The following is a 26,386-nucleotide window of genomic DNA, read 5'->3' as shown; positions in this document are numbered from 1 at the left end:
TAAAAGTCATATGAAAAAAATAATCTAAGAATAACCAAGACAGTAAAAAATATGGGTAAGGAGGGATGATTTTCTTAAGTACATGAAGATATTCTAAACCTGTGATAATTAAAAGTGATATTGGTTCAATAAAGAAAAGACTGATGGGGCACCTGGATGGCTCAGTGGGTTAAGCCTCTGCCTTCGGCTCAGGTATGATTTCAGGGTCCTGGGATCTAGCCCCCCATCAGGCTCCCTGCTCAGCAGGGAACCTGCTTCCCCCTCTCCCTCTGCTTGTGGGCTCTCTCCTCTCACTCTCTGTCAAATAAATAAAATTTTTTTAAAAATTTATTTATTTATTTGTTTGACAGATAAAGATCACAAGTAGGCAGAGAGGCAGGCAGAGAGAGGAAGGGAAGCAGGCTCCCTGCTGAGCAGAGAATCTGATGTGGGGCTTGATTCCAGGACCTTGGGATCATGACCTGAGCTGAAGGCAGAGGCTTTAACCCACTGAGCCAACCAGGTGCCCCAAATAAATAAATTCTTAAAAAAAAAAAGACAAGACGAGACTGATAGAATAGGGAACCTAAAGCAAATCTGATAGATGCAACATCATACACAAGTTGTAAAAGCGCAGACCATTCAACAAATTGTTTGGTGTTGAGACAACTGCCTTTACATATATGGAAAAAAATTAGATTCCTATCATATCCCGTATATCAAATTAATTCCAAATGTATCAAAGACCCAAATCTGACATATAAAATTTTAAAGCTACCAGAAGACCTAGAAGATCTTTGTAGCCTCAAGTAGGGGAGGGAGATAATAGGAAGCAGAGGAAATAGATTGACAAATGGCAGGTATCTTCATCTCTAAAGTAGAAAGTAATAATACCACCTATCACACATCAATAATGAGGTTTAAATATGTCCAGTCCTTAGAACAATGCCTGATATACATTCTCCTAATAAATGTAAGCCTCTCTCATCTTGGTTCTTTCAGTTACTAGTTGTGTGAAACTGGGTAGGTAACTTTCATTACCACAAGATGGAGAAAACAAGAGTAACCACCATATGAAGTTCTTGTAAGAATTAAATGACTCTATACAAATAAAGAGTTTAGAATAGAAACTGATACATGTTAAGAGCTCAAGAGACCAAGAATACTGTATTACATTCACAAATAATCATCACTGCATTACATATGGAATATGTAGCATGTAAAAGTAAGCAGAAGTACCAAATTAAGTGAATGCTTGGGATTCTATTTTATGTATTTATTATTTTTTTAAAGTATGTTGGAATCCAATGTGACGCCTGAACTCATGAGCTGAGATCAACAGCTGAGCTAAAATCAAGAGCTGGATGCTTAAACAACTGAGCCACCAGGTGCCCTATAACTCTGTTTTAGATGGTAGCAACGGGAGAATGAAAAAGTGGGGGAAAAGCTAAAGGCATATCAGTTAAAAGGTACTCTAACTGCTCAAGCCTAAACAAAGCAGTAATAATTGAAACAAGTTATAAAGGTAGATTCCATGGGATCTGAGAAAAGAGAAGACCTGTAAAGACAGTGAGCAAGTATCATCAATAATTTCTAGATTCCCAAACAGATGAACATCAGTGTGGTGATGCAATTAATTTTGAGATGAGAGTGACAATACTGAGAACATTTTCCACCTTTTTTACTAAAAAATTATCCCTAATCCTCATTTTAATTATCTTAAAAGTTATCAATCAGCATCTAATTAAAACTTCATGCTTTCTAAAGGAAGGCCTTTGGAAAGAACTGTTAGCCTAACAGCTAATTTTCTAGCACATCATATAAAATTTCTTTAAAATCATTGCAGGTTTTATTATTATCCATTATTATGCATATGTGTTTTAAATTCTCAAACAGACAAGCAACAAAAACTTTCTGGCTTCACACTAGGCTCTATACTTACAAACATTTTCTTACCATGATTGGCTTGCCCTGAAATGTTTTAACTTCTTCTCTTAAATATTTAAAAGCCTGTTAACAAAGCAGAAAGGAACTTTTATTAGCATTCAAACATTTCATTAACGCCATCTTTATTCTATCAAAAGTTTGGTATTAGCAATCATCTCCAAACTAAACAATAAAAAATTCTGAAGTCAATTCCATTATGCAGGTGATAAGGAATGAGAAAGTAAAAACACCCCAGCATAAGTTCACATTTACTGTAGATTAGCTACTATGGATTAATGCAGGAAAAGATGCACAAAAGTCAAAACAGACCCAAAATTTCACTACATATAATGGTTCAATCAGACAGTTTTCTAAGATGAATAATTAAAAAAAATAAAAAATCAGAGGGGCGCCTAGCTGGCTCAGTTGGTGGAGTATGCAATTCTTGATCTTGGGGTCATGATTTCGAGCCCTACACTGGGGGTAGAGTTTACTTTAAAAATCAATCAATCAATTAGTGAGTGGTTTTAAAATGCTATTAGATATATTTTTGGTTTTCTTTTGTTTCAAGGGATTATTACTCTTTAATTGGACATGACAACAAAGTAAAATCATTAATGTCAAAATTCCAAGAATCAGAAAGGAAGTTACGTATTTATTGTGGGCCTAGTATGTACGTACTAGAAATTCCAACTACTGAGTACATGATTCCCAATCTTTAAATTAATTTTAAAATTGTTTTAATTTTTTTACTGATAGGAAATAAACTTCTTAAATCAAAATTGAAAAAGCTTGGGGTGCCTGGTTGGCTCAGTGGGTTAAAGCCTCTGCCTTCGGCTCAGGTCACGATCCCAAGGTCCTAAATAAATAAAATCTTAAAAAAAAAAAAGAAGAAGAAGAAGCACAACCAAAAAGGTGAACAAGGTGCTCAATAGTCTTTACAAATACTGCCGTGAGCACATATTTTCTCAGTTAAAATATACTACTACTTTTAGGGCGCCTGGGTGGCTCAGTGGGTTAAGCCGCTGCCTTCGGCTCAGGTCATGATCTCAGGGTCCTGGGATCGAGTCCCACATCGGGCTCTCTGCTCAGCAGGGAGCCTGCTTCCTCCTCTCTCTCTCTCTCTCTCTCTGCCTGCCTCTCTGACTACTTGTGATCTCTCTCTGTCAAATAAATAAATAAAATCTTTAAAAAAAAAAAAAATACTACTACTTTTACCACCAGGACTTCAAATCAGAAGAAAAGTTTTCTTCTCACCTGTTGTGCATCTGTGTCTGACTGGAAAGTGATATACCAGTTGCTATTGTGTGCAAACTCACAGCTTATCACCTTTGGGCAGTTTTCATTCTTGAACAAAGCTTTAACTTCCTACGAAAGAAAAACTTTAGTGTAAATTTTATATATGATTTAGAAATAGAATTTTATTTTAATATCAGCAAAACTGAAGCATTTCATCACACTCGTAGTGGCAAGCTAAATTTTCCTTAACAGTAAAATCTTTCTAGACCTGCCATTATCCAAAAAATGAAAAGTATGTCCTCCATTAACATTTTCTAGTGCTTAGTATTTATTTGGATGCATTCTCATTCAATCCAGATGCTCTGTCTATACCAGAGTTACAGACTCGAACTCTGTGCAAAAGTATCTTCCCTTCTCCATAACTGAAACTGAAATTCAATAACTGAAAACTATAACAAATATATGCATTTAAAAAAAATAGATTACCAAAACTTAGAACTGTGTTTAACACAGTTTAACAGCTTGAAGGAAGTTTATAAAAAGAAAAGAAAGAAAACAATTGCTAGTCAACATTAGTATCTCTAAACAGTTACAGAGAGAAAGAAAACATCTACTGAAATCCCATGCAGGATAAGATATAGATTTAACCTGAAAACAATCCTGTTTTAAAGATCTTATCATATCCACTTTACAGGTGAGGAAATGGTAGCTCCAACTGTTTAACCTACTCACACTATCACAAACAAGAACTCAAACCCAGATTTGTATGCCTCCGAACTCCATTTTGTTTAATACCTATGTGAGTTCAATGAGAATTTCACTAGTAACTAATAATTCCCAAACATAAAGAATCTTACTAGGCTAAAATGCCCATAAAATACCAAAATATCACAAGGTATCCATTTTTTAAAAGGTGATGGGACAATCAATGTTCACAATTAAGTCTAACCTGTATTCTAACTCCTTCAAATTTTTACTACACTGAATTAAAAATAACATCTCTACTTATGATGAAATTTGCTTGGGTCAAATACGACTCGAAATAAGTAGTGTACAACCAGCTGAGTTTTGTGACATTAGTGAAAGTGGTGAAATATCACCAAGTTCAGTTAATAAAATTCTCATCCAGTTCAGAATTACATTTCTATAGGGGCGCCTGGGTGGCTCAGTGGGTTAAGCCGCTGCCTTCGGCTCAGGTCATGATCTCAGGGTCCTGGGATCAAGCCCCGCATTGGGCTCTCTGCTCAGCGGGGAGCCTGTTTCCCTCTCTCTCTCTCTGCCTGCCTCTCCATCTACTTGTGATTTCTCTCTGTCAAATAAATAAATAAAATCTTAAAAAAAAAAAATTACATTTCTATAGAACTATCTGTGGAACTGTTAGACTGCCATCCACGGATCTCTACCTTCAAAAATCCATAGATATTCTCTAAATATTTCTAATTCTCTGTGAAATGAATTGACTTATTTATTTAGATATTTTTATTTTTAGCCATTATTATTCTTTAGGAAGAGTTGTGTATGTTTACAGATTAACTTTCCCAAGTATAAAAAAAGAAGTCTGGATCTAAAGTAATTTGTTCTACCTGATAGTAATCTTTCATCACCACCCCAAATCTCTCATTTTAATGTGCATTTCAGGGACTACTGCCTAGGCTCTCTCTAGCTATCTTAGTCATCTGCACTTCCTTTACTTTTTTTTAATGAACAGTATGTTGCTGCCTTGTTCCTTTTCGTTTATTGCTCATGTGTGTGACCTGTTTATGTATTCAGAATATAAATTACAATAACTATAAAAAAGATAGTACTGGCTAATCTTAGATCTGTTTTACATGCCAAGTACTGCTCTAAGTTTTTTATATACTAATTCACTTATATCTCACAATTTTATGAGTTACTTATTACTATTATCCCATTTAACAGATGGAAAAAACCAAAGCAAAAGAGGTTAAGTAACTAATGCAAGGTCATAGAGCTATCAAGTAAAAAGCTGGAATTTAAATCCAGGCAGCGTGGCTCTAGAGTTCAGGCTCATATATTCTACACTGTTTCTTAATAATGCAAATATTCTTCCCATTGTGCAATTTTCCTTTCAATTTGTTACTTTTGACATATAGTTCATAATTTTAAATAGAACATCTATCTTGTGACAGTTTCTTTTCTAATTTCTCTCACTGCTTCTAAGTTTAGGAAATCTTCATTCTGGAGAGCTAATACTGAATGAATCTGGGCAAAAAGATTAACTACTAATATGCCAAGTTTGTTAGCTGGCAAGTCTAAAAATTCTTTTTTAAATGGCTAACCAATTACCACATATCAGCTACTAATTAGTCCTCTCCATCTTTAACTTATTATCATGAATATGTCAACTTAGTGTGAAGTCACACTTAACCAATGAAGTCACTGATTAAGAAACATGGGCTTTGGAATCACAGAGAGCGAGTTCAAATCAGATTCTGTCATTCAAACAGGCCATGTGACCTTAGGCAAGTTATTTAACTATACTAAGGCTCAGTTACTTTATTTGTAAAACAGAGATAACAAAACCTTAGGCTTTATATTACCATAAAGTACATGGCACAATACCTGGTAGAATCTAATTACTGAATAAATGTTATCATAAATTCATTACTAAATCAAAGAGTCTATTTTAGGATTACATTGTTCCATTCAAATGTTATTTTATTCCTGTACCTGTACCACACCACATTTATGACCACAACTCTGCTTTATATTTGCCAGCTAACAGAATTAAGCCTTGACTCTTGTATTTTTCTTCTTCATTCCTAAGTGTATTCTTTCAGGTGAATCCTCAAGTTCCCAAAAGAGCCTATTTATATTTTAATTGCCAGTCAAATGAACAAACTGAGAATCAGTAACACGGCAATACTCAGTCTACCATTCTAAGAACATGGAATTATTATCTTCCTTCTCCCTTTCTGCCATTCTTCCAGTGCTTCAGAATTTACAAAACAAAATATATCCTATTCACATAACTGATATGAGGGCACTGACTTACACTTCGTTTATCTTTGATTTAAACAGTTAAAGAACACTTAACTTTAACAATCCTTAATAATTTACCTCTATAGGTGTTGTTTCAGGAATCTCTCTAAGAATCACAATACAACGCTTATGACTTGGTCTCACTTTCTCGCCCTTTTCATCAACTTGTACCATAGGAGAAGCTGAAATTTAAAAAAGTGTTTCATTCAAAAGTGACAAGTTGAGATTTTAATATTGCCATTAAAAACTACTCATTTCTATTTCCAAGTGAACAAATTAGCAGAGGTTAATATCCTCAATAAATTAAATTACAGAACCAAAGATTACAGTTATAACAAAATATTTTGAAATTAATATACAAGAAACACTGTCAAATGTTACTCTTTGAACAAATATATAGAGCACCTACTTTGTGTCTTGGCACTGAAAAACTCTTCAGGAGTATATAATACATAACTAACAAGGTAAAATTACCCTGTGTACAATTACTGAATTCTGGATTTCTGGAGATAAGGAAGTGTATTAATCAGTGTATTTGCATTCCACTCTTGTAACTGGACTACAGTACTGCATTCTGACATACAAAGAAATTCTTCTTAAAATTCAAGTCTAAGGGGCGCCTGGGTGGTTCAGTGGGTTAAGTTGCTGCCTTTGGCTCAGGTCATGATCTCAGGGTCCTAGGATCGAGTCCTGCATCGGGCTCTCTGCTCAGCAGGGAGCCTGCTTCCTCCTCTCTCTCTCTGCCTGCCTCTCTGCCTACTTGTGATCTCTGTCTGTCAAATAAATAAATAAAATCTTTAAAAAAAAAAAAATTCAAGTCTAAGAGGCACTTAAAACCAAGAATTGAACTCAAATGATTATAACTTTCCTTTGATTTTAACAATTTATTCTTAAAGATTATTACAGACACCGAGAAGCCATCCTTGAGATGCTGATTTTGAGGAAATATCTAATGAAGATAGTATTATCTAACCAAAACTTTTATTTCTAGTCCCTTCAGAGATAATATGCCACATCTCTCTGAAGAAGTAAGTAGTGAGAATAAAAGGAACAGGGAAGAAGAGCTGGGTTTAGGTACTAGGTTCCAGCCCTCAGAGGTAGAGGATTCTGTTAGTTTCTTGGCTGATTTTTTTCTGATGCAAAGACTGGTTTTTTTTAAAGAAACCATCGCACAAAAAGAGATTTCATGAATGTTTTTTTAGCCCTCTGAGAATGAAAATCTTCTACTCTCATAAAAGCCTATTATGGGACTTGTTTAAATGCTTTTAAAAATGTTTAAAAGTTAAATATTTTCAACAACATATCTCATATAAAAGTGAAGATCTGCCTTTATTCGATCAAATGGTTAAAACTTTGGTAAGGTTTGGGTGGCTAGGTGGCTCACTGAGTTGAGTATCTGCCCTTGGCTCAGGTCATGATCTCAGGGTCCTGGGATTGAGTCCCACATCAGGCTCTCTGCTCGGCAGGAAGCCTGCTTCCTCCTCTCTCTCTGCCTCTCTGCCTACTTGTGATCTCTATCAAATAAATAAATAAAATCAAATAAAATCTTAAAAAAAAAAACTTTGGCAAGGTTCTGCTAAGAAGGTTAGCAAGAAATCCTGATACAAGACACAAACACCATTAAAAATGCTTAAAACCTCAAATTCTTTACCAAACTTTAGAGCAGTATTTGTCAAACTATAGACTGCAATTCTTTAAATTGTGAAATCAATTTAGAAAAAAGTTAATTCCAATCATTTAGTATTAATATGAATAATTAACATTTCAGTTGTGTAGGGATATGTGGTGTGTGTACTGGGCTGTAAGGTAAAATGTACTTCTTGGGTTCACAAGTTTGAAACAATGCTTTAGAAGATGTAGTAATGATACATATAACTTTCTAATAGCCCAGAAAACTGAGATTTAATTGCTTATATTTGAGTAAGTGGGTATCAAGATGAACAACCAAGGTACAGAACTGATATAGAAGCTATATACCAAGTCAGTAAAAATAAAAAGATAAATTATTGGAACAGAATAACAAAAAATAGGGAGTGAACAATTCCCTGCCTAGTGAGCACAGCTTAATGTATAGAATTGTGGAATCACTATGTGGTATACCTGAAAAAATACATTGCATGTCAACTACAATTTAATAAAAATAAATGGCCAATAAAAACAAAAAATTCCCTGCTTGACCAGAAATCAAAAGAAAACTTAGCTTTTTGACTTTAAAAAATAAGCTAAAAGGTATGATTTACATACATCTCAACACTTCAAGAATTAGATCAGGGTCTGTGGTCAGCTTTTTAATTTCTTCCATGTTGGCAACTGTCCAAATTGGTACGAACTGATCACTGTCCATTTGAGAGATCAGGTAAAGATCCTTTGACAAATTTTCTCTGAAAGGAATAAACAAAAGCAAGAGTCCCATAAAGAAAGAATTCTCAAAAATCATCTAAAGAGGTCCCTTATTCACTTCTGTCATTAAGTCTGGTTAAACAAAATTTAGCTACCACAAATAACACTGGGAACTATGAAAATATATAATACATAACAAAGATACTTTAACAACACTCAGAATGTTTCTGAATCACCAAATACATCATGACCAAAAGTTTTGAACAAGAGAACCTTAAGGAATTATACTGATATGGAAAGAGGCTTAATAAAATATTACATACAGTGTAGCTCCATCTTATAAACACTTTATCATTGATGTTAGAATATGCATATGGAGAAAATTATAGCTTCCACCAGGAGTTTAACTGTAAAGGATTTAAAATTTCTGAATGTTTGTTATTTTTTAAGTATGTTTGACTTTTTACTTAAACTTAATAAATTTAAAACATTTAAAATTAAAAGGTTCTTTAAGATACATTTCTAAAAAAGATTTAAACATTTCTATCTTACATATAAAATCTTATGTAACAAATTGAAGTAAAATCCTATTCATTTGTCTTATTCACATCAGATCTCTGAAGCAGTCTAGTTATAAATAGTTTCAAGTCTTTGCCTAAAAGCCCCTTTTCTCAGTGACCCTATTTAAAACTGAAACCACCCAAGCAGTCTTGATTCCCCTTCTCTTGCTTATAGGGTTCTAAATTTTTTTCCATAGCACTTATCACTTAGCACTCTTCTAAACTGTTTACTTCACTTTAAAAAAAAATTTTGTTTGTTTTGTCTCCTCCAGCCAGAACATAGGTTCCATGAAAAATCTTTGTTGTTCATAATGTATTTCAAGGCCCTAGTGCCTGGCAAAGGGTAGGGCCAAAGGTCCCTACACTCAAGTGTTGTTAAAATAAAGTAGCAATTACTTTTTTAAAAAGATTTTATTCATTCTCTTGACAGAGAGAGGCCACAAGTAGGCAGAGAGAGCAAAGGGAAGCAGGCTCCCTGCTGAGCAGAGAGCCTGATGCGGGGCTTGATCCCAGGACCCTGGGATCATGACCTGAGCTGAAGGCAGTGGCTCAACCCACTGAGCCACCCAGCTGTCCAGTAGCAATTACTTTTTGAAAATTACAATTGTCAACAAGTTGTTTTGGGGGCAAAAAATAATAGAGAAGATACCAGCAAAGGTTAAACTCACTTTAGCATAAAAGGAGGAACATAGTAACATAGTAATAACACCTTTTTTTGCTGTTTATTAGAGAGGGGAGGCAAGGGAGGGGCAAAGGGAGAAGGAGAGACAGAATCTTAGACAGGCTCTATGTCCAAGACCCCATCATGGGTATCATCTCACAACCCTGAGATCACAATCTGAGCTGACATTAAGAGCTGGACACTAAACTGACTAAGTCACCCAGGCTTACACAACTAAAAAGTTGTAGAGTGAACCAACTCTGACTTTCAGCATATCTGTTCTTACAAAAACTTGGTGAAACCTTCCTTTTTTTTCTTAAGATTTTATTTGTCTGAAAAAGAGAGCAATCACAAGCACGGAGGAGGAGAGGTAGAGGGAGAAGCAGACTCCCTACTGAGCAGGGAGCCTCACATGGGACTTGATCCGAGGACCCTAGGATCATGGCCTGAGCCAAACGCAGATGCTTAATGATTGAACCACCCAGGCGTCCCAAATCTTTTTTCAAAAAGTTTTTAACTTGGGGCGCCTGGGTGGCTCAGTGGGTTAAAGCCTCTGCCTTCGGCTCAGGTCATGATCCCAGGGTCCTGGGATCAAGCCCCGCATCGGGCTCTCTGCTCAGCAAGGAGCCTGCTTCCTCCTCCCTCTCTCTCTGCCTGCCTCTCTGTCTACTTGTGATCTCTATCTGTCAAATAAAATAAATAAAATCTTTAGGAAAAAAAAAAGTTTTTAACTTATTTGAGAGAGAGTGGGAGAGTGCATGTATGTATGATCATACATGAGCCCGGGTAAAGTCAGAGGGAAAGGGAGAAGCAGACTCCATGCTGAGTGTGGAGCCTGATATGGGGCTCCATCCCATGATGCTGAGGTCAAAACCTGAGCTGAAGTCAGATGCTTCACTGACTGAACCACCCAACCTTGGTCAAACTCTTAAGAAACTTCATCTCATCAGAATATTAAATTAATATATCAAAAACATATCAAATTAACGGGCATAAGTCACATTTGTGATTTGACTACTCATGACTAACACCTGATAGGTACTGGTAACAATTTTGTGAAGCCACAAGTGTCGATCGCATAACTGGTTTGAACTGTGGTAGATCATGACAAACCAGTGTTCCTATTGCAACAACTAAAAAGGCCTGGCTAAATTAAAAAAATCATATTTCTGGAGATGAAGGAAAGAAACTACAAGAACAAAATAAAATTCCAGAAAGATGACCTTTCTTTTCTTGAGGGGGTCTGCAGATCCGGGACCAGGGACAAACGAGCAGTTTTAGGCAGCTGCACAGGACCAGCACTATGAATTGAAAACTAAAGGAGTGGGGTTGCCTGGGTGGCTCAGTGGGTTGAGCCTCTGCTTTCAGCTCAGGTCATGATCTTAGGGTCCTGGGATTGAGCCCCACGTTGGGCTCTCTGCTCAACGGGGAACCTGCTCCCCCCTCTCTGCCTGCCTACTTGTGATCTCTTCTCTATCAAATAAAAAAAATTAATAAAAAATAATTAAAATAAAAAATTGAAAAAAGAAAACTAAAGGAGTTCCTAACGTACAGGAGATTTACCCCCATATAACATTTCCTGAGCTTTAAGAAGGAAGGTGGGAGACTGGGAGCCAGGCTGAAAAGGCAGAGTAACATCTCTGTGGTTTTGCAGAAGTTCCAGTGAAAGGAAGAAACTTGTGTCAAACACAAGACAGGTCTCCCCCCTCCATCTCCCAAGAGATCTGCCAGAATTTGAGGGTTACAGGGGAAGAAACTAAAGAGCTAATCTCAAACCCCTCAAGAACAGGATTAAATCTCCCTTGGTGTTTCAGGATTGAGGTAACAGAAAACAGACAACTCCTAAATCAAAACACTAAAGACATCATGCCTAAGGAACAGAGATAAATCAGAAGCAGACTGAGTCTAATTAAAGTGGCTGCTTAGTCCTAACCCAGCTCAATTCCTGACTGGACTGAAACAATCAATCTGCTTCTGCCTATAAGAAAGCTCAAATCTTGTCTAGAGAGAAAAATCTTGTCATTTGCAGCTCTTAACTGCTTTTATATGTAATGTCTAGCATATAATCAAAATCTGTAAGACATGCAAAAAGGCAGGAAATTATGACAGAGAACCAAGAGAAAAAACTCAAAATATAAGCAGACATACAAATGATCTAGCAGTAGGCAAAGATTTTTAAATAACTACGGCAAGTATATTACAGAAAATGAATTCTATTGCAGGAACAAACGACTAACAGAAACTTCCACTTTCATCATTTTATTCTGTACTAGACTACAAAGACTACAAAGGCAAAAAAGGAGGGGAAGAAGGAGGAGCTATTTAGAACAAAGTATCAATTAAAACTGAGTCAAGAGTAGATTATGTGTAAAGAAATTAAGAAGTCTAAGGACACCTGGCTGGCTCAGTAGGTAGAACATGGTATTCGTGACTGCAGGGTCATGAGTTCAAGCCCTATGGTGGGCATAGAGTTTACATAAAAAGTAAATAAATCAAAAAAAAAAAAAAATAAAGAGAAGTCTGATAAAATCCAAGTTTCTAGCTTGAAAAATTTTTGGTTTACCAGTCCTACCTCTCACCACATATAAGAAAAACTGAAGGCATTACCTTTGCATACATATCCAAACTTGTTTATTTGGGTTTCAATTTTAGTATATGTGCTGCCGAAGCAAGCACAAAACTTCTGTTTATTCTGGAAGGGGCAGTTTTACAATACTGAAGTTTTAGGACATCTAGACTATAAATATGCCTACATAATTATTATCAGTAAATAAGACATCTCAAGGGATGCCTGGGTGGCTCAGCTGGTTAAGTGTCTGACTCCTGGTTTTGGCTCAGGTCATAATTTCAGTGTCATGAGACTGAGGCCCATTTTAGGCTTGTACTCAGTGCAGAGCTGGCTTCAAACTTCCTTCCCCTCTGCCCCTCCCCTTGCCCCATGCACATACTCTCTCTCGAAAATAAATAAAATCTTAAAAAAAAAAAGTGCAGGGACTCCTGGGTGGCTCAGTCAGTTAAGAACCTGCCTTTGGCTCAGGTCATGATCCCAGGGTCCTGGGATCAAGTCCCACATCAGGCTCCCTGATCTGCACAGAGCCTGGCTTCTTCCTCTGCCTGCTGCTCCCCCTGCTTGTGCATGCTCTCTAACTCGCACAAATAAATAAATAAAGTCTTAAAAAAAAAAAGGAAAAAGATAACCACTGTTTTGAGAACCCTAAACCTGAATATGTTTATAGGAAAAGTATCCAATAGCCAAAACAAAAGTAATCCAATCCAGTATTTCATTACCTTTCTACTAAGACTAGATCCTTTGCATATCCAATTAGAGACTACATCTTTAAATTTAGTTAGGAAATATAATAAAGAATATACCAAAAAATAAGGAAAGTATTTTACTGAAGGAAATTAAAACCACCATTATTCCATTCTATTTCACAGGTTATTTTATATCTACTAACCAACAATTCAAAAAATGAGAAATCTCAATAAAAAATATGATTAACATACCGGGAGAAACAGAATTCCAATTGTTTCTTCAGACATTCTTTTAGGTCTTCTGTAGAAATTGCTGAATTACTTTCTCCTGAAGATAGAAAACAGAGGAAAAGCATTAACAATAAATTACCATAATAGGCAATAAACATTACATATAGTTGTGCTCAGAATATGTCATGAGGTACACACAAATTAAAATTTACAAAACTATTAAAGTTCAACTGAATTCTAACAAAGTCTAACTAATTTTAACCTATCTATTCTTTCTTTAGATAGATTTCAGATCAGTTTAAAATTATTTTATCAAGTAATGAATAAAGCACCATTAATACTAAAGGTACTTTGGCTACCTTACTGTAAAACACTACCCTAAAAACTTTAAAAATGTTGTAACTACTTATTCCTTTAATGAAAGCTCAAAGAACAAAAGTAACAGTAATCTAAATAAGAAGGAACTAGCTAAATAAATTGGGATATATGTATCTATATCTATATTCTTGGTACTAAATCTGATGTTAGTCATACTTCAACTTTCATCTCTTAATACTCTTTTCATTCCTTGATTAAAGGGCACTCTATCTTCCCAGGAATATTTAAAACACTCAAACATTCAAAGGATTAAAACAACTCTAATGCCCTCTATGCCTTCAATATTTAAACCCAGAACACAAGATTTTTTTTTCAGAACTCAAGCCTAGAAAACCATCACTCTTTAATTAGAATCTTACACAAAACATTACAGACTCAAAGCATGTAATCTGTCCTCTTCTTAAAAAAAGCATTAGTGATTAAGTAGGCTAATTTCCTTTAAATACAGGCAACAGAATGTATATAAAGATAAGTATTTTGTGCATGATTTTACCACTACCTTGTCTTAGTACTCAAGATTCAAAGTGACAGCAGATATTAGATTAACTACAGTAAAAATAAATATAAGAAGCATTCTATTTCTATGTATATGCAATCCTTCTAATAAAAAAATCCAACCACCCAAATGTGATACCTAAAAATGAGCAATAACTTCATTTAACTTTTCAATGTCATTACAGGAAACTTATTAAAATACCAACTGGTTGCTACATTACTAAAACCAAATACTAAAACCAACTCTATGTTTAAAATACCCAGTGGTTAGGTATATTAAGACCACAAGTAGGGAGATGAACTATTACCTTAAATTAGTATATAGAAATACCACCCATGCCACTTCAGAAATCAACTCACAAGCGGACAAAGCTTAGAAATCTAGTCTAAATATTTATAATAAATAAGGAAACTGAGGATAGAGGTTTATGTATCTTGACTGAACTCACAGAACTAAGCAACAATAGAATAGAGCACTCCCTATTACATTTGTTTTCCAAAGAGATCCCTTAAATCAGAAAAATTAAGTTAGGTAGTTGGGGTCTTTGGTCCATTTATAGTTTCTTTTAAATCTCATCCATTTAAAATCCAAGCCAACTACTAACCCATGCTACTTAAATAATTGTGAAAAAAAAATATTTCACAGGTTGGACTGTAGTAGAACCATATTTTTAATACAGCCATTTTCTCAAAATTAATCCCTGCAACTTCACATTTGTAAATGCACTCCACAATAAGAAAAGTAATGGGAAATTCACAGAACTTGCACTGATCCCAACTAACAGACTAAGAAACTTGGGCTCTCTGAAAAATTATAATTTAGTTCCCTTTTAACTATATTGACTATTCTTTCCTTTTATCTTTAATTTCATACTTTTAATAGGACCTTTAAACATTCTTTTAAAGTCATGTTTCATGTTCGTCATCTGAAAACAGTATTTATAAAAATAACGAAGCATTTCATTAACATAAAGTTCTTTTCAAATAAGAAAATGGATTGATCAATGCCAAAGTTTTATTAGAACAATGATAGAATGTAAAGGGAAAAACACTAGTGTACTATATGCTCGTTTTACCAATAAAAGCATAAAGTTTACCAGAAATGTCATATATTTGGTAACTCAGATCTTCTGGCCCTAAAATCATTCCATCAGTGGATTCTTCAATGCTTATAGTATTTCTGGTGGTTTCACAAGATGAATACATTACTTCATATTCCTTACACATATCATCTGAAAGCTCTGTATTACCTGTATTAAAGAAAATATACTGAAAGTAAATAGGAATTCTTTAAGTCCTATCTTTAGGAACTCTGGGCACTAAGTCTTCTATAGTAAGATTTTAAGGATTTCTCCCAGTTGAGATAATGTCCACATGGCTGTAGTTAAGAGTTCTCTTCCTGAGGAAGATTAAGTTCACCATTATGGACAAGCTAAAATGATTATTAACAGTTTAAACTCATATAGCACTATCTATGTACTATCTATGTGCAGCTTCATGTACAAGAAAATCCTATACTAAAAGTAATTATTATTAATGTTTTACAGATGAAAGAAACAAGCAGAGATGTTAGGTCATTTACGCAAAGTCAAAGTGAGTAAACAGCATTGCCAATGATAATATATCAAAACTAATTTATAACTACCATATCATAAGTGAGTTAAATGCTAGACCCAAAGATAAAGCTACTATGTGAAATAGTGACAATTCATTCATACTAAAAGTAAAAACTGTGTACAAACTACATGTTAAACATTTATAAATATATTTAATCAAATAATCAAAAGAGATACCCCCAAGTTCTATAAACCGATTTGGTCATTATTTAACCAAAACATGATTTGTACTGATGAAACATTTAGGACATACCCTCAGGATGAGCCCCTGATGTGGCTGCTGTTTCATGCCAAGAGCTTTCAGTTCCGTGAGTTACTTGAGTGGCATCACTATTTCCAGGAGGAATTTCTTGCCATACTTTGGCATTAGGATTTAAACCAGTTCCTTTAGATGTTACCTGCTAAATAATCAAATGATCTATTTGTAAACTTTAAAAGTAAATGCATTAAAATTACAAATTTAGATAATAGACTTTGATTTTACTTGAACGTGAAGAAACCCCAATAATATTAAGTAATTTAATAACAAATATTAAATAAAATTATAAAGTTTTGGGCTCATGTTGAAAACAAATCTTTTTTTTAAGTTTTTTTTTTTTTGTTTTGTTTTTTTTAAAGAGAGATAGTGAGAGGGAACACAAACAGAGGGAGACAAAGAAGCAGGCTTCCCACAGCAGGGAGCCCAACGTGAGTATTGATCCCAGGACCCTGGGATCATGACCTGAGCCAAAGGGAGAGCCACCCAGGCACCCTGAAAATAATTTTTTTTTAAGGAGATGGACTGAAATGTTCATGTATAAAATTTAGCTACCTATACAATAAAAAACACATTATCTATAAACAATCAACATAGAAATGCTGCTTTACCCCAATATACTTGCAAATGTCATAAAATGTATTCAAACTATTCAGTGATCTTTGGCATTCTTTTGTGCATGTGTGTATTTATAGCAAACTGAGTTATCTAGAATGATTTTCCAGAGAATGTAATTTTTATTGCCATTTATCCTGTGACAGAGATCTTTGAGTCTGAATGATTCTATCACTGGAAATTTTTCCCAAATCAAAAACAGCAATCTGGGGCGTCTGACAGACTCAGCAGGTAGATAGAGCACACAACTCTTGATCTTGGAGTCATGAGTTCGAGCCTCAAGGTGGGTGTATAGATTACTTAAAAATAAAATCTTTTTTTTTTTTTTTAAGATTTTATTTATTTATTTGACAGAGATCAAAGTAGGCAGAGAAGCAGGCAGAGAGGAGGAAGCAGCCTCCCTGGAGCAGAGAGCCCGATGCAGGGCTTGATCCCAGGACCCTGGAATCATGACCTGAGCCGAAGGCAGCGGCTTAACCCACTGAGCCACCCAGGCGCCCGAAAGTGTATATTCTTAATGTTCACAAAATAACTGACATTTAAAGTAATCTTCTACATACATCATTTAAATTTACTTCTTTTACCTCATTCAACCAAACAAAAGGACTTGATCCTTCTCAAGTGCATTAATGACCTTTCAGAAAGCTTACACCCTATTCAGAAAATCACTTTTAACAGTCTTCTCAGCCTTAGGCCTCTCCTCTGGATGACAGGCACCACAAGGTAAATTCAAAGGGCAAAACATCAATTATTTAAGTTTATGACCTGCAGATACTGGGAATTCAGCTTTCATGAAAAGTAAGTGAATTTATCATTTAAGTTTGTCAGAAATTCTGTCTACCTAGAGGGAGTTCTTACCACTGGCTATGGCTCATGGGGTGATTTAAAAAAATTTAAAAAAAAAGCCTTTATGGTATCACCAACACTAAACATGGCAACCAAAGCAGGCCTCTGGGTAGGCAGAACTGCAGAGCTCCCAGAAAGAGCTGTTAAGAAGACAGCTTCTGGAAGGCCTGACTGTACTTCTGCAATTAATTATGTCCCATGAAATTCCCCTGTAATCTAGAATCATACCTGAATTAAAAACCCGGCTCTGGGGGCGCCTAGGTGGCTAAGAGGGTTAAAGCCTCTGCCTTTGGCTCAGGTCATGATCTCAGGGTACTGGGATCAAGCCCCGCATGGGGCTCTCTGCTCAGTGGGGAGCCTGCTTCCCCCACACCCCGCTCTGCCCACCTCTGATCTGTCAAATAAATAAAATCTTAAAAAAAAAAAAAACAGCTCTGACATTAGTGTTTCATTTTTTAAAAAAGTTTTTAAAATTTATTTGACAGAGAGAGTAAGAGAGCACAAGCAGAGGGAACAGCAGAGGGAGAGGGAGAAGCAGAAGGAATCCAATGCAGGGCTCAATCCCAGGACCCCAGGATCATGACCTGAACCACTTAGGCGGCCGGCACACTCATTCTTTAACAGAGACTGTGTAACATGGTACACCTCATATTCTCACATATTCGATTTATAAGAGCCAAAAATGGAAATAACCCAAACAGACAAGAAATAAAGGAAACAATGACACACTCACTAAGTATTACACAGCTATTCAAAATGATAAAGATACATTACCATATTTCATAAAATCTAAAGGGGTACTACTATATCAAAGAAAAAATTGCTGTTAATTAACCTATGACATCAAATATTGTTAAGATGTAACCCAGTTTCCAGAGAAATTACAATGTGCAACTATGTGCATTGGTAGGGTTGCTGAAATATGAAAACATAAAAATGGAAAATGCTTTCACAAAATGAAGTGAAAAAAAAAACCCATAACCATCACCACAACAAAAGCAAGAATGTTAAGCAATTCTATGGGCTAGGAATTAGTACTTATATTACTATCTCCCTTTTCCAGATTATCCTATGTGAGAAATAATATATCCAACTAAAGACAAACAGAGATTAAGTATGAAGTTAGCTTTAATCACAAATGATTACAGCTCACAGATTATTACAATTGCAAAGAAGTATGTAAGCATGGATATGGGCTAAAAGGGAACATGATCTGCTACAATACTCAGATCAGGGATATTTTTCTCTAATAAAGCATTCCATTGAAATATTACCTTAAATCCTGAGTCATAAAAAATATAAAAATTTTTAAAACTTTATTCAAATTAGAGCATAATGTACACTGTTTAGTACATTAACATTAAAGATTACTTTATGTATTTTGTGCCTGTATATATTAACATATACTATTTTAGTTTTATATCAGTGAATATTTATTAAATTTAAATAAATGTATCTTTTCTTAAGATTTTATTTATTTATTTGACAGAGAGAGATCACAAGTAGGCAGAGAGGTGGGCAGAGAGGGGGAAGCAGGCTCCCTGCTGGGCAGAGAGCCTGATGCAGGGCTCGAACCCAAAACCCTGGGACCATGACCCTAACCAGACTTAACCCACTGAGCCACCCAGGTGCTGTTGTTGATTTCCTTTGAACATAATTCATTCTCACATTTCACAACTTTCTTCTGGAATCACATTCCTTCTTCTGCAAGGACATTATTCATTATTTTTTTAGTCAACTCTTAAGTTGTGCCTTCTCTGAAAATGCCTTTATTTTTTACCTTCTGCTTCTGCTGTGTAAAGAATTCAAAGATTCTCTTTTTTTCCTCTTGGTATAAAGAATTCTTACAAGGCACACAATCCCTCTCAGCATATTAGAGATATCCCCACTGGGTGCCTGGGTGGCTCAGTTGGTTGAGTGACTGCCTTCACCTCAGGTTGTGATCCAGTCTTGGGATGAGTCCCTTATCAGGATCCCTGCTCAGCAGAGAGTCTGCTTATCCCTCTGACCTTCCCCCTCTCATGCTTTCTCTCTTCTCAAATAAAATCTTAAAAAAGAAAAAAAATTGTATTAAAAAAAAAAAAGATATTCCCACTGCCTTGTTTTGTACAGAAGTTGGTGACCAGAAATTTGCCATCATTCTAGCTGTCACTCTTAATCTTTTTCCTTAAATTTTGTCAATGGTGATTTACAGTTTCACAATCACCAGTTTAAGTGTGAAATTCTTCTTTATTTATAACTATTTGGGATTCACTGAGCTCTGAAATCCAACGCATCAATTCTGTAAAATTCTCAGCCTCTCCATCAACCAACTGCTCTATTGTTTCCTCCTGGAATGCCAATAAAATATTCACACCTTCTCATGGTATGTTCCACCTCTCTTTGTATCAATCTCCCGTTTTCCATTTCTTTGTCTAAGAAATTATACCCTGAGTGATTTCTTAATTCTTTCTTCCAGTTCATCAATTCTCTCTTCATCTGTTTCTAAGATGAATTTAACCTGTCCACTAAATTCTGTTTGGTTCTTTTATCAAATCTATCTGACCAATGCTTTCCTTTCCTTTTTTTTTTTTTTTTAAAGATTTTATTTATTTGACAGAGATCACAAGTAGGCAGAGAGGCAGAGAGAGAGAGGGGGGAAGCAGGCTCCCTGCTGAGCAGAGAGCCCCATGTGGGGCTCAGTCCCAGGACCCTGAGACCATGACCTGAGCTGAAGGCAGAGGCTTAACCCACTGAGCCACCCAGGCGCTGCCCTTTCCTTTCTTTTTCTTCTTCTTCTTCTTTTTTTTTTTTTTTTTTTTTGAGAGGGAGAGAGACAATCTTAAGCAGGCTCCACACCCAGCAAAGGGTCTGATGTGGGGCTGGATCTCACACCCTGAGATCATGACCTGAGCTGAAATCAAGAGTCAGATACTTAACCTACTGAGCCACCCAGGCACTTCTGTTTTGTTTCTTGATCATCTTTTCAGTATCTTCTTTCCTTTAAGCTTTTTTTTTTTAAGATTTTATTTATTTGAGAGAGAGAGACAAAGTGAGAGCACAAATAGGCAGAGTGGTCAGCAGAGGGGGAGAGTAAGGATGCCAGAAAGCCTGAGCTGAAGGCAGACACTTAACAACTGAGCCACCCAAGTACCCCTAAGCATATTAAATATTCTAATTTTATAGTCTGTATTTGATAATTACAGTATCTGTTATGTTTGAGGGTTTGCTTTTGTGATCTGTTGTTTCTGCTAAACCATGCTCATGATGACTTACTGCTGTCTGATTTTATGCTGTAAGCCGATTTCCTTGGAACTTTATTTGTGGGAATTCTGAAGACTACGTTTAAAATATGCTCTGGAGATATGGAGATATTTGGAGGATTTGTTTTCCGTCTGCTAGATGACTGCATACTAAAACTACCAATCTAGTATTCCTTTAACTTTCGACATGGTTATTTTGGTAACAACATATATTGTGAATTTTCACTCTACTTTGGCAAAAGGAGCATCTGTGGTTAGAATTATTAGGAAAGACCGCTGCCTCACCAATCCACTTAAAGTTAAAACTGACAAATTCCCTTTTCTCTGGGAAAGTTTGTTTTCCCCCTAGTTTACCTTGTGTCCTCTCTCTAAGCACTGCCAATTAAAACCAAAGCTCTGGTTTTAATAAGAACCAACAAATCCATTTAGTCTCTGCATTTATGATCTGTTTATCTCTTAGATGAGTGTTTTATTTTTAACTTTGGTCTGAAGATTTCATTTGCTTTCTTGACAGCTTAATGCTCTGCTTAAAAAAAAAACTTAAAAAATTTTTAACCAACATTTTCAATTGTTTTCCAAAACATCTAATTCATAATACTTCTTAAAAAAAAGAAGTATCAATATAGTCTCAATGAAGCTAAATTTAGAGTAATTCCAACAACTGAAGGGCTCGAACCCAAAACCCTGGGACCAGGGTAACTAACTTTATTCTGCCACCCAGTAATTATGCAATTACTGGCCCCAGTTTCTTCATTTTTAAAGACATAATGCCTAGTCTACCAAAATTCCTTATAGTTTTTATGCACGTTGGGCACCTATTTTGGTCATTACTTCCTCTCTCCTTCTTATTATTTGTACATACCTCTATTTTATTAAACACTGTAACAGTTTATCTAAATATGTGTTCTAAAGCTGGGCAATGGGCTCAAGGAAGGCAGAAACTAGGTCTTCCTAGTCTATTTCAGCTATTAACACAAACCAGTCAGAGAGCAGATCTTTAACTGTCTACTTGAATGAAATAGCAGAGGCATGTGTGCAAAAAAAAAAGAATTTTTAGCACTTTACTTACTCTTCAGAGGTGCTACAAGATGAGGGCTGATAAAATCTTTTTTTTTTAATGTGGACTGAGTTTAAAATGGAAGTCTAATGTTGAAGTGCTTCTTGGTTTTTGGTTTCAGAGCTGCTAAAGGCTTTTATAAAAATATCAAAACCAATAACAAAACATCAAATCAGGCAGGGGAGCAAAAGCATCTCCGAAAGTATTGCCATTTGAATAATCACAGCAACATCTTAGTTTAGAGATATAAGTTCACAATACCACACCATAACATAATTAATTAGCTCAGGGAGGAAACCAACTCGTTTTCTTATAGCACCAAGCAGCCACTCTCCCATCCCAGGCACTAAAGCATTATTTAAAAAATTTGTGAAGTTGCAATTTTAGAAAGCAATTCATCTTTACATTTGCCACTCTATAGATCATGTGAACAATGCCTGCTGTATAAAAAATATCTTACCAAGGATTTTTATCAGTCAGTATTTAGAATCCACTCAAGGTAAATTAACAGAAAAGTAATTTATTAAAGGATAGTGTCACTGCTATGTCTCTATGTCAATGAAAGGGATGAAAATGGGTGCAAAGGTAACATCACCCAGAATAATGCTGAAGAGATTTACGAGCAAATCATTATCCCTGCCACCATCAAGAGCTGTATTGCAAAATTCAAATCCATTACCACTGCCAGGACCAAAATCACTTCCTCATTACAAACTTAACCTTGAAACCTCCACTTAAAGCTGACCACCTCTGGGTGCCTGGGTGGCTCAGTGGGTTAAGCCGCTGCCTTCGGCTCAGGTCATGATCTCGGGGTCCTGGGATCGAGTCCCGCATCGGGTTCCCTGCTTGGCGGGGAGCCTGCTTCCTCCTCTCTCTCTCTCTCTATGCCTGCCTCTCTGCCTACTTGTGATCTCTCTCTGTCAAATAAATGAATAAAATCTTTAAAAAAAAAAAAAAAAGCTGACCACCTCTGTCACTCCCTCCTGCAAAATTGAAAGTTAAGAATACAACCCTCAGAGACGCCTGGGTGGCTCAGTTGGTTAAGCTGCCGCCTTTGGCTCGGATCATGATCCCAGCGTCCTTGGATAGAGTCCTGCATTGGGCTCCTTGCGCCTCGCTTCTCTCTCTGCCTCTGCCCACTGCTCTGCCCGCTTGTGCATTCGCAAGCATGTGCGCTCGCTCTCTCTCTCTGACAAATAAATAAATAAAATCTTAAATAATAATACTAAAAAAAAGAATACAACCCTCATTTCCTTACATTGTATAATTTCAAGCAAAAGTGATCTGCGGGTGTGTCTAACTAGTGGCTCCTTTTTTTTTTTTTTAAAGATTTTATTTATTTATTTGACAGACAGAGATCACAAGTAGGCAGAGAGGCAGGCAGAGAAAGAGGAGGAAGGAGGCTCCCTGCTGAACAAAGAGCCTGATGCAGGACTCGACCCCAGGACCCTGGGATCATGACCTGAGCCGAAGGCAGAGGCTTTAACCCAACTGAGCCAACCAGGCACCCCTGACTAGTGGCTCTTAATGTTATTTAAGATGCATCCATCTATAAACAAGAGCATTGGCTAGTACATATACAGGAGAGGCCTGACTCACAATATGGGTATTTCTGCAAATATAGAAAGCTACTCAAAAATTGGGGGCTCCAAATATGACAAATATTCACTATAAGAGATGAAGATTAATATTGAAGATACACAATTATGCCATACACACTTAATTTATAAATAATTACCCAAATATTGTGGGATTACGATGAAAATTCGCTTTTACTGATGGGATGCACTACTTTTTAAAATTGTTTTAGTTTTTAATTTTATTTTTTTTTTTTTAAGATTTTTATTTATTTATTTATTTATTTGACAGAGAGAAATCACAAGTAGGCAGAGAGGCAGGCAGAGAGAGAGGGAGAGGGAAGCAGGCTCCCTGCTGAGCAGAGAGCCCGATGCGGGACTCGATCCCAGGACTCTGAGATCATGACCTGAGCCGAAGGCAGCGGCTTAACCCACTGAGCCACCCAGGCGCCCCTAATTTTATTATTTTTTAAAGATTTTATTTATTTGGGAGAGAGAGAGAGAACTTATGTGCAAGTGAAGTACGCATGCGTGGAGGCAGGTGGAGAATCTTGAGAACAATCCATGCTGAGTGCAAGCCCAACACAGGGCTCAAACTCATGACCCTGAGATCATGACCTGAGCTAAAACCAAGAGCCAGATGCTTAATCAACTGAGCCACCCAGGACCCTGAGTTTATTATTTTCATTCCAATATAGTTAACATACAATGTTGTATTAGATTCAGGTATACAATATAGTGATTCAATAATTCTATATATTTTCATTGCTCATCATGCTAAGTATCCCCATCACCTACCTATTTCACCCAACCTCCCCAACCCTTACCTTTGGTAAATTACCAGTTTATTCTCTATATTTAGATTAAATAATGGGAACAGAATTTGTGACCACGAACTTTTTTTTTTTTTTAAAGATTTTATTTATTTATTTGACAGAGAGAGATCACAAGTAGGCAGAGAGGCAGGCAGAGAGAGAGAGAGAGAGAGAGAGAGAGAGAGGAAAGCAGGCTCTCCGCTCAGCGGAGAGCCCGACGCGGGACTCGATCCCAGGACCCTGGGATCATGACCTGAGCCGAAGGCAGCGGCTTAACCCACTGAGCCACCCAGGTTCCCAACCATGAACTTTCAATGTTTCATTATGACATCTTTATAATCAGAAGTGTTTAAAAATATTCAAACTCATCATTCCTAGGTTGAGAGCAGAAATTGACAACATCAAAGGAAACAAAAATACAGTCTTACAAATGATTTTAGGTGTTACTCTATTTTCTATCAGAGATCAGTTACTCCTTTGGAGATCACATATAATTACTCAAAGCACAACCTCTATTAAGCTTCCCAATTTAGTCAAATTATTACACTCTCCATCTAGCTAAAGATAAAAAGAGTGATGTCCCTATGTGTTTATTACAATTCAAAGAAATTTGCTCCAAAGCAATCAGGTTAGATTTCAAACAGAGTAGAGAATATAAAAACCAAATGCATTTCAGTATAGATGGTGACGGAAAGAGCCCACCTCACTTCAGGGGCAAAAACAGACTGCAATCATGGGCCAGAGTCAGGAGTGATGGGACTGTTGCTCAGACAGTGCCAAGAAAATCCTCGTAAGATCAAGTGTTATCCCACCACACCGCAATTAATTTTTGATATTAAGAAAGAAAGCTTGTCCTTCTTTTACTGAAAACTAAGTGCCTGGTGGGGCTGTGTTGGCACAATGGCTGTTATGTGCTTTCTACCCACCTCCTGGAATGCCTGAGCTTCCCACCTCAGAAGGCACCAATGGTTTGCCCATGCAAAGTCCATACCCTAAGCATGTGAGGATAGGAAAAAAAAAATAAAAATAAACTCAGTAACTAAAGGACCAGAGCCCATTTCTGGAAACTTGTTGGGTAACCCAGAAGTCAGACAAGAGCCCCCAAATCACCACTGCCTCTACCACTGAAGTAACAAGATAAAAAATTAGTGATAGCTTGATGCCTTCCTGTGCTGTCTGAAGTCAAGATACAGGACTTTGGCACATAGTACTCAAGTACTGCTAATGGGTGTTCCCCCTTTGACTAAGACAAGGGGATGCATTATTTCATTAAGTATCTAATAATAAATCAAGGTAATTAATTAGATGCCTTTCAGCAGCATACTATCCATAAATCTGATGTGTCCCTTCCTAAAGGTACCAAGAATAATCAAAGTGTAAAGTCTATGGCATACAGACAAGCAGGACTCCTGGGAATATATTTTCCACAAGACTAGTTAAGAGTATACACTCTAAAAGCCATTAATGTACACAAGAACACACATATATAAGGATGTATATTGCAGCACTGATTCCATAAGTGAAAGGCTACAAACAAATATAAACTTCTATCTAAACAGTTAAATAAAATGTAGTATACTTTGTAACAGGAATACTATAAAAGTTAAGGGAAAAAAAAGATAGGTCTATATATACTAACAGTGGAAAAAAAATCAAGTTGCAAAACAAGCACTTTGTTTCATCATATATGTTAACAAACATAAAACCACTGTATAGATAGATACATAAGTATGTAAAAACAGAAAAGGTCTGAAAGGTTACAACACCAACCTTATCAACAACAGAGCTACAAATTACTAAGATACTTACCAAAGAGGGAAAATGTACAAAGAACAGCAGGAATAGTTAACTACAAAACATCATTTTACCATATTGAACTAGTTAATGTCATTTTGACAAGTATAAAAAGAAACTATCAGTTCACTGCCTAATTCATATAATTTTTCCAAGAGTTAGCAATGTTTATCTATAGCCTTAAAAAGACGCATTCTTTTAAATACAGAATTAACCAGGAGTGCCTAGGTGGCTCAGTGAGTTAAGTGTCTGCCCTTGGTTCAGGGTGGGATCCCTGCTCAGGGGAGAGTCTCCCTCTGCCCCTCCCCCAACTTGTGTGTTGTGCGTACTCTCTCTCAAATAAATAAATAAAATCTTTAAAAAATAAATAATAAAAAATGGAATTACCATATGATCCAGTAGTTCCACTACTGGGTATCTACCCAAAGAAAAAGAAAACACTAATCTGAAAGATGTACTCCTATGTTTAGCACAGCATTACTTGCAACAGCCAAGATATGC

At 36.3% G+C, this 26,386-nt stretch overlaps 1 protein-coding gene across 5 annotated transcripts in view; it reads right to left on the bottom strand.

Annotated features, from left to right (window-relative positions):
* LARP4 (La ribonucleoprotein 4) overlaps positions 1-26,386 on the bottom strand; it is an 83,294-nt gene that overhangs the window by 43,742 nt on the left and 13,166 nt on the right. For 2 of the 5 annotated variants that reach the window (XM_044228002.1, XM_044228000.1), the window contains exons 2-8: positions 15,937-16,084; positions 15,165-15,317; positions 13,216-13,291; positions 8,392-8,528; positions 6,226-6,329; positions 3,163-3,273; positions 1,936-1,989 (exon numbers count right to left, since the gene is read on the bottom strand). In XM_044228002.1, coding sequence (XP_044083937.1) covers positions 1,936-1,989; positions 3,163-3,273; positions 6,226-6,329; positions 8,392-8,528; positions 13,216-13,291; positions 15,165-15,317; positions 15,937-16,084 — 783 coding nt within the window. Of the gene's footprint in view, positions 1-1,935; positions 1,990-3,162; positions 3,274-6,225; positions 6,330-8,391; positions 8,529-13,215; positions 13,292-15,164; positions 15,318-15,936; positions 16,085-26,386 lie in introns of those variants that run through there. The other 3 variants (XM_044228001.1, XM_044227998.1, XM_044227999.1) reach the window with 2 other exon arrangements.

The sequence above is a fragment of the Neovison vison genome, chromosome 12, assembly GCF_020171115.1.
Source record: "Neovison vison isolate M4711 chromosome 12, ASM_NN_V1, whole genome shotgun sequence".
NCBI classification, from domain to species: domain Eukaryota; kingdom Metazoa; phylum Chordata; class Mammalia; order Carnivora; family Mustelidae; genus Neogale; species Neogale vison.
Note: the sequence above shows the minus strand (reverse complement) of the source record. Positions and strands in the feature narration are given on the sequence as shown.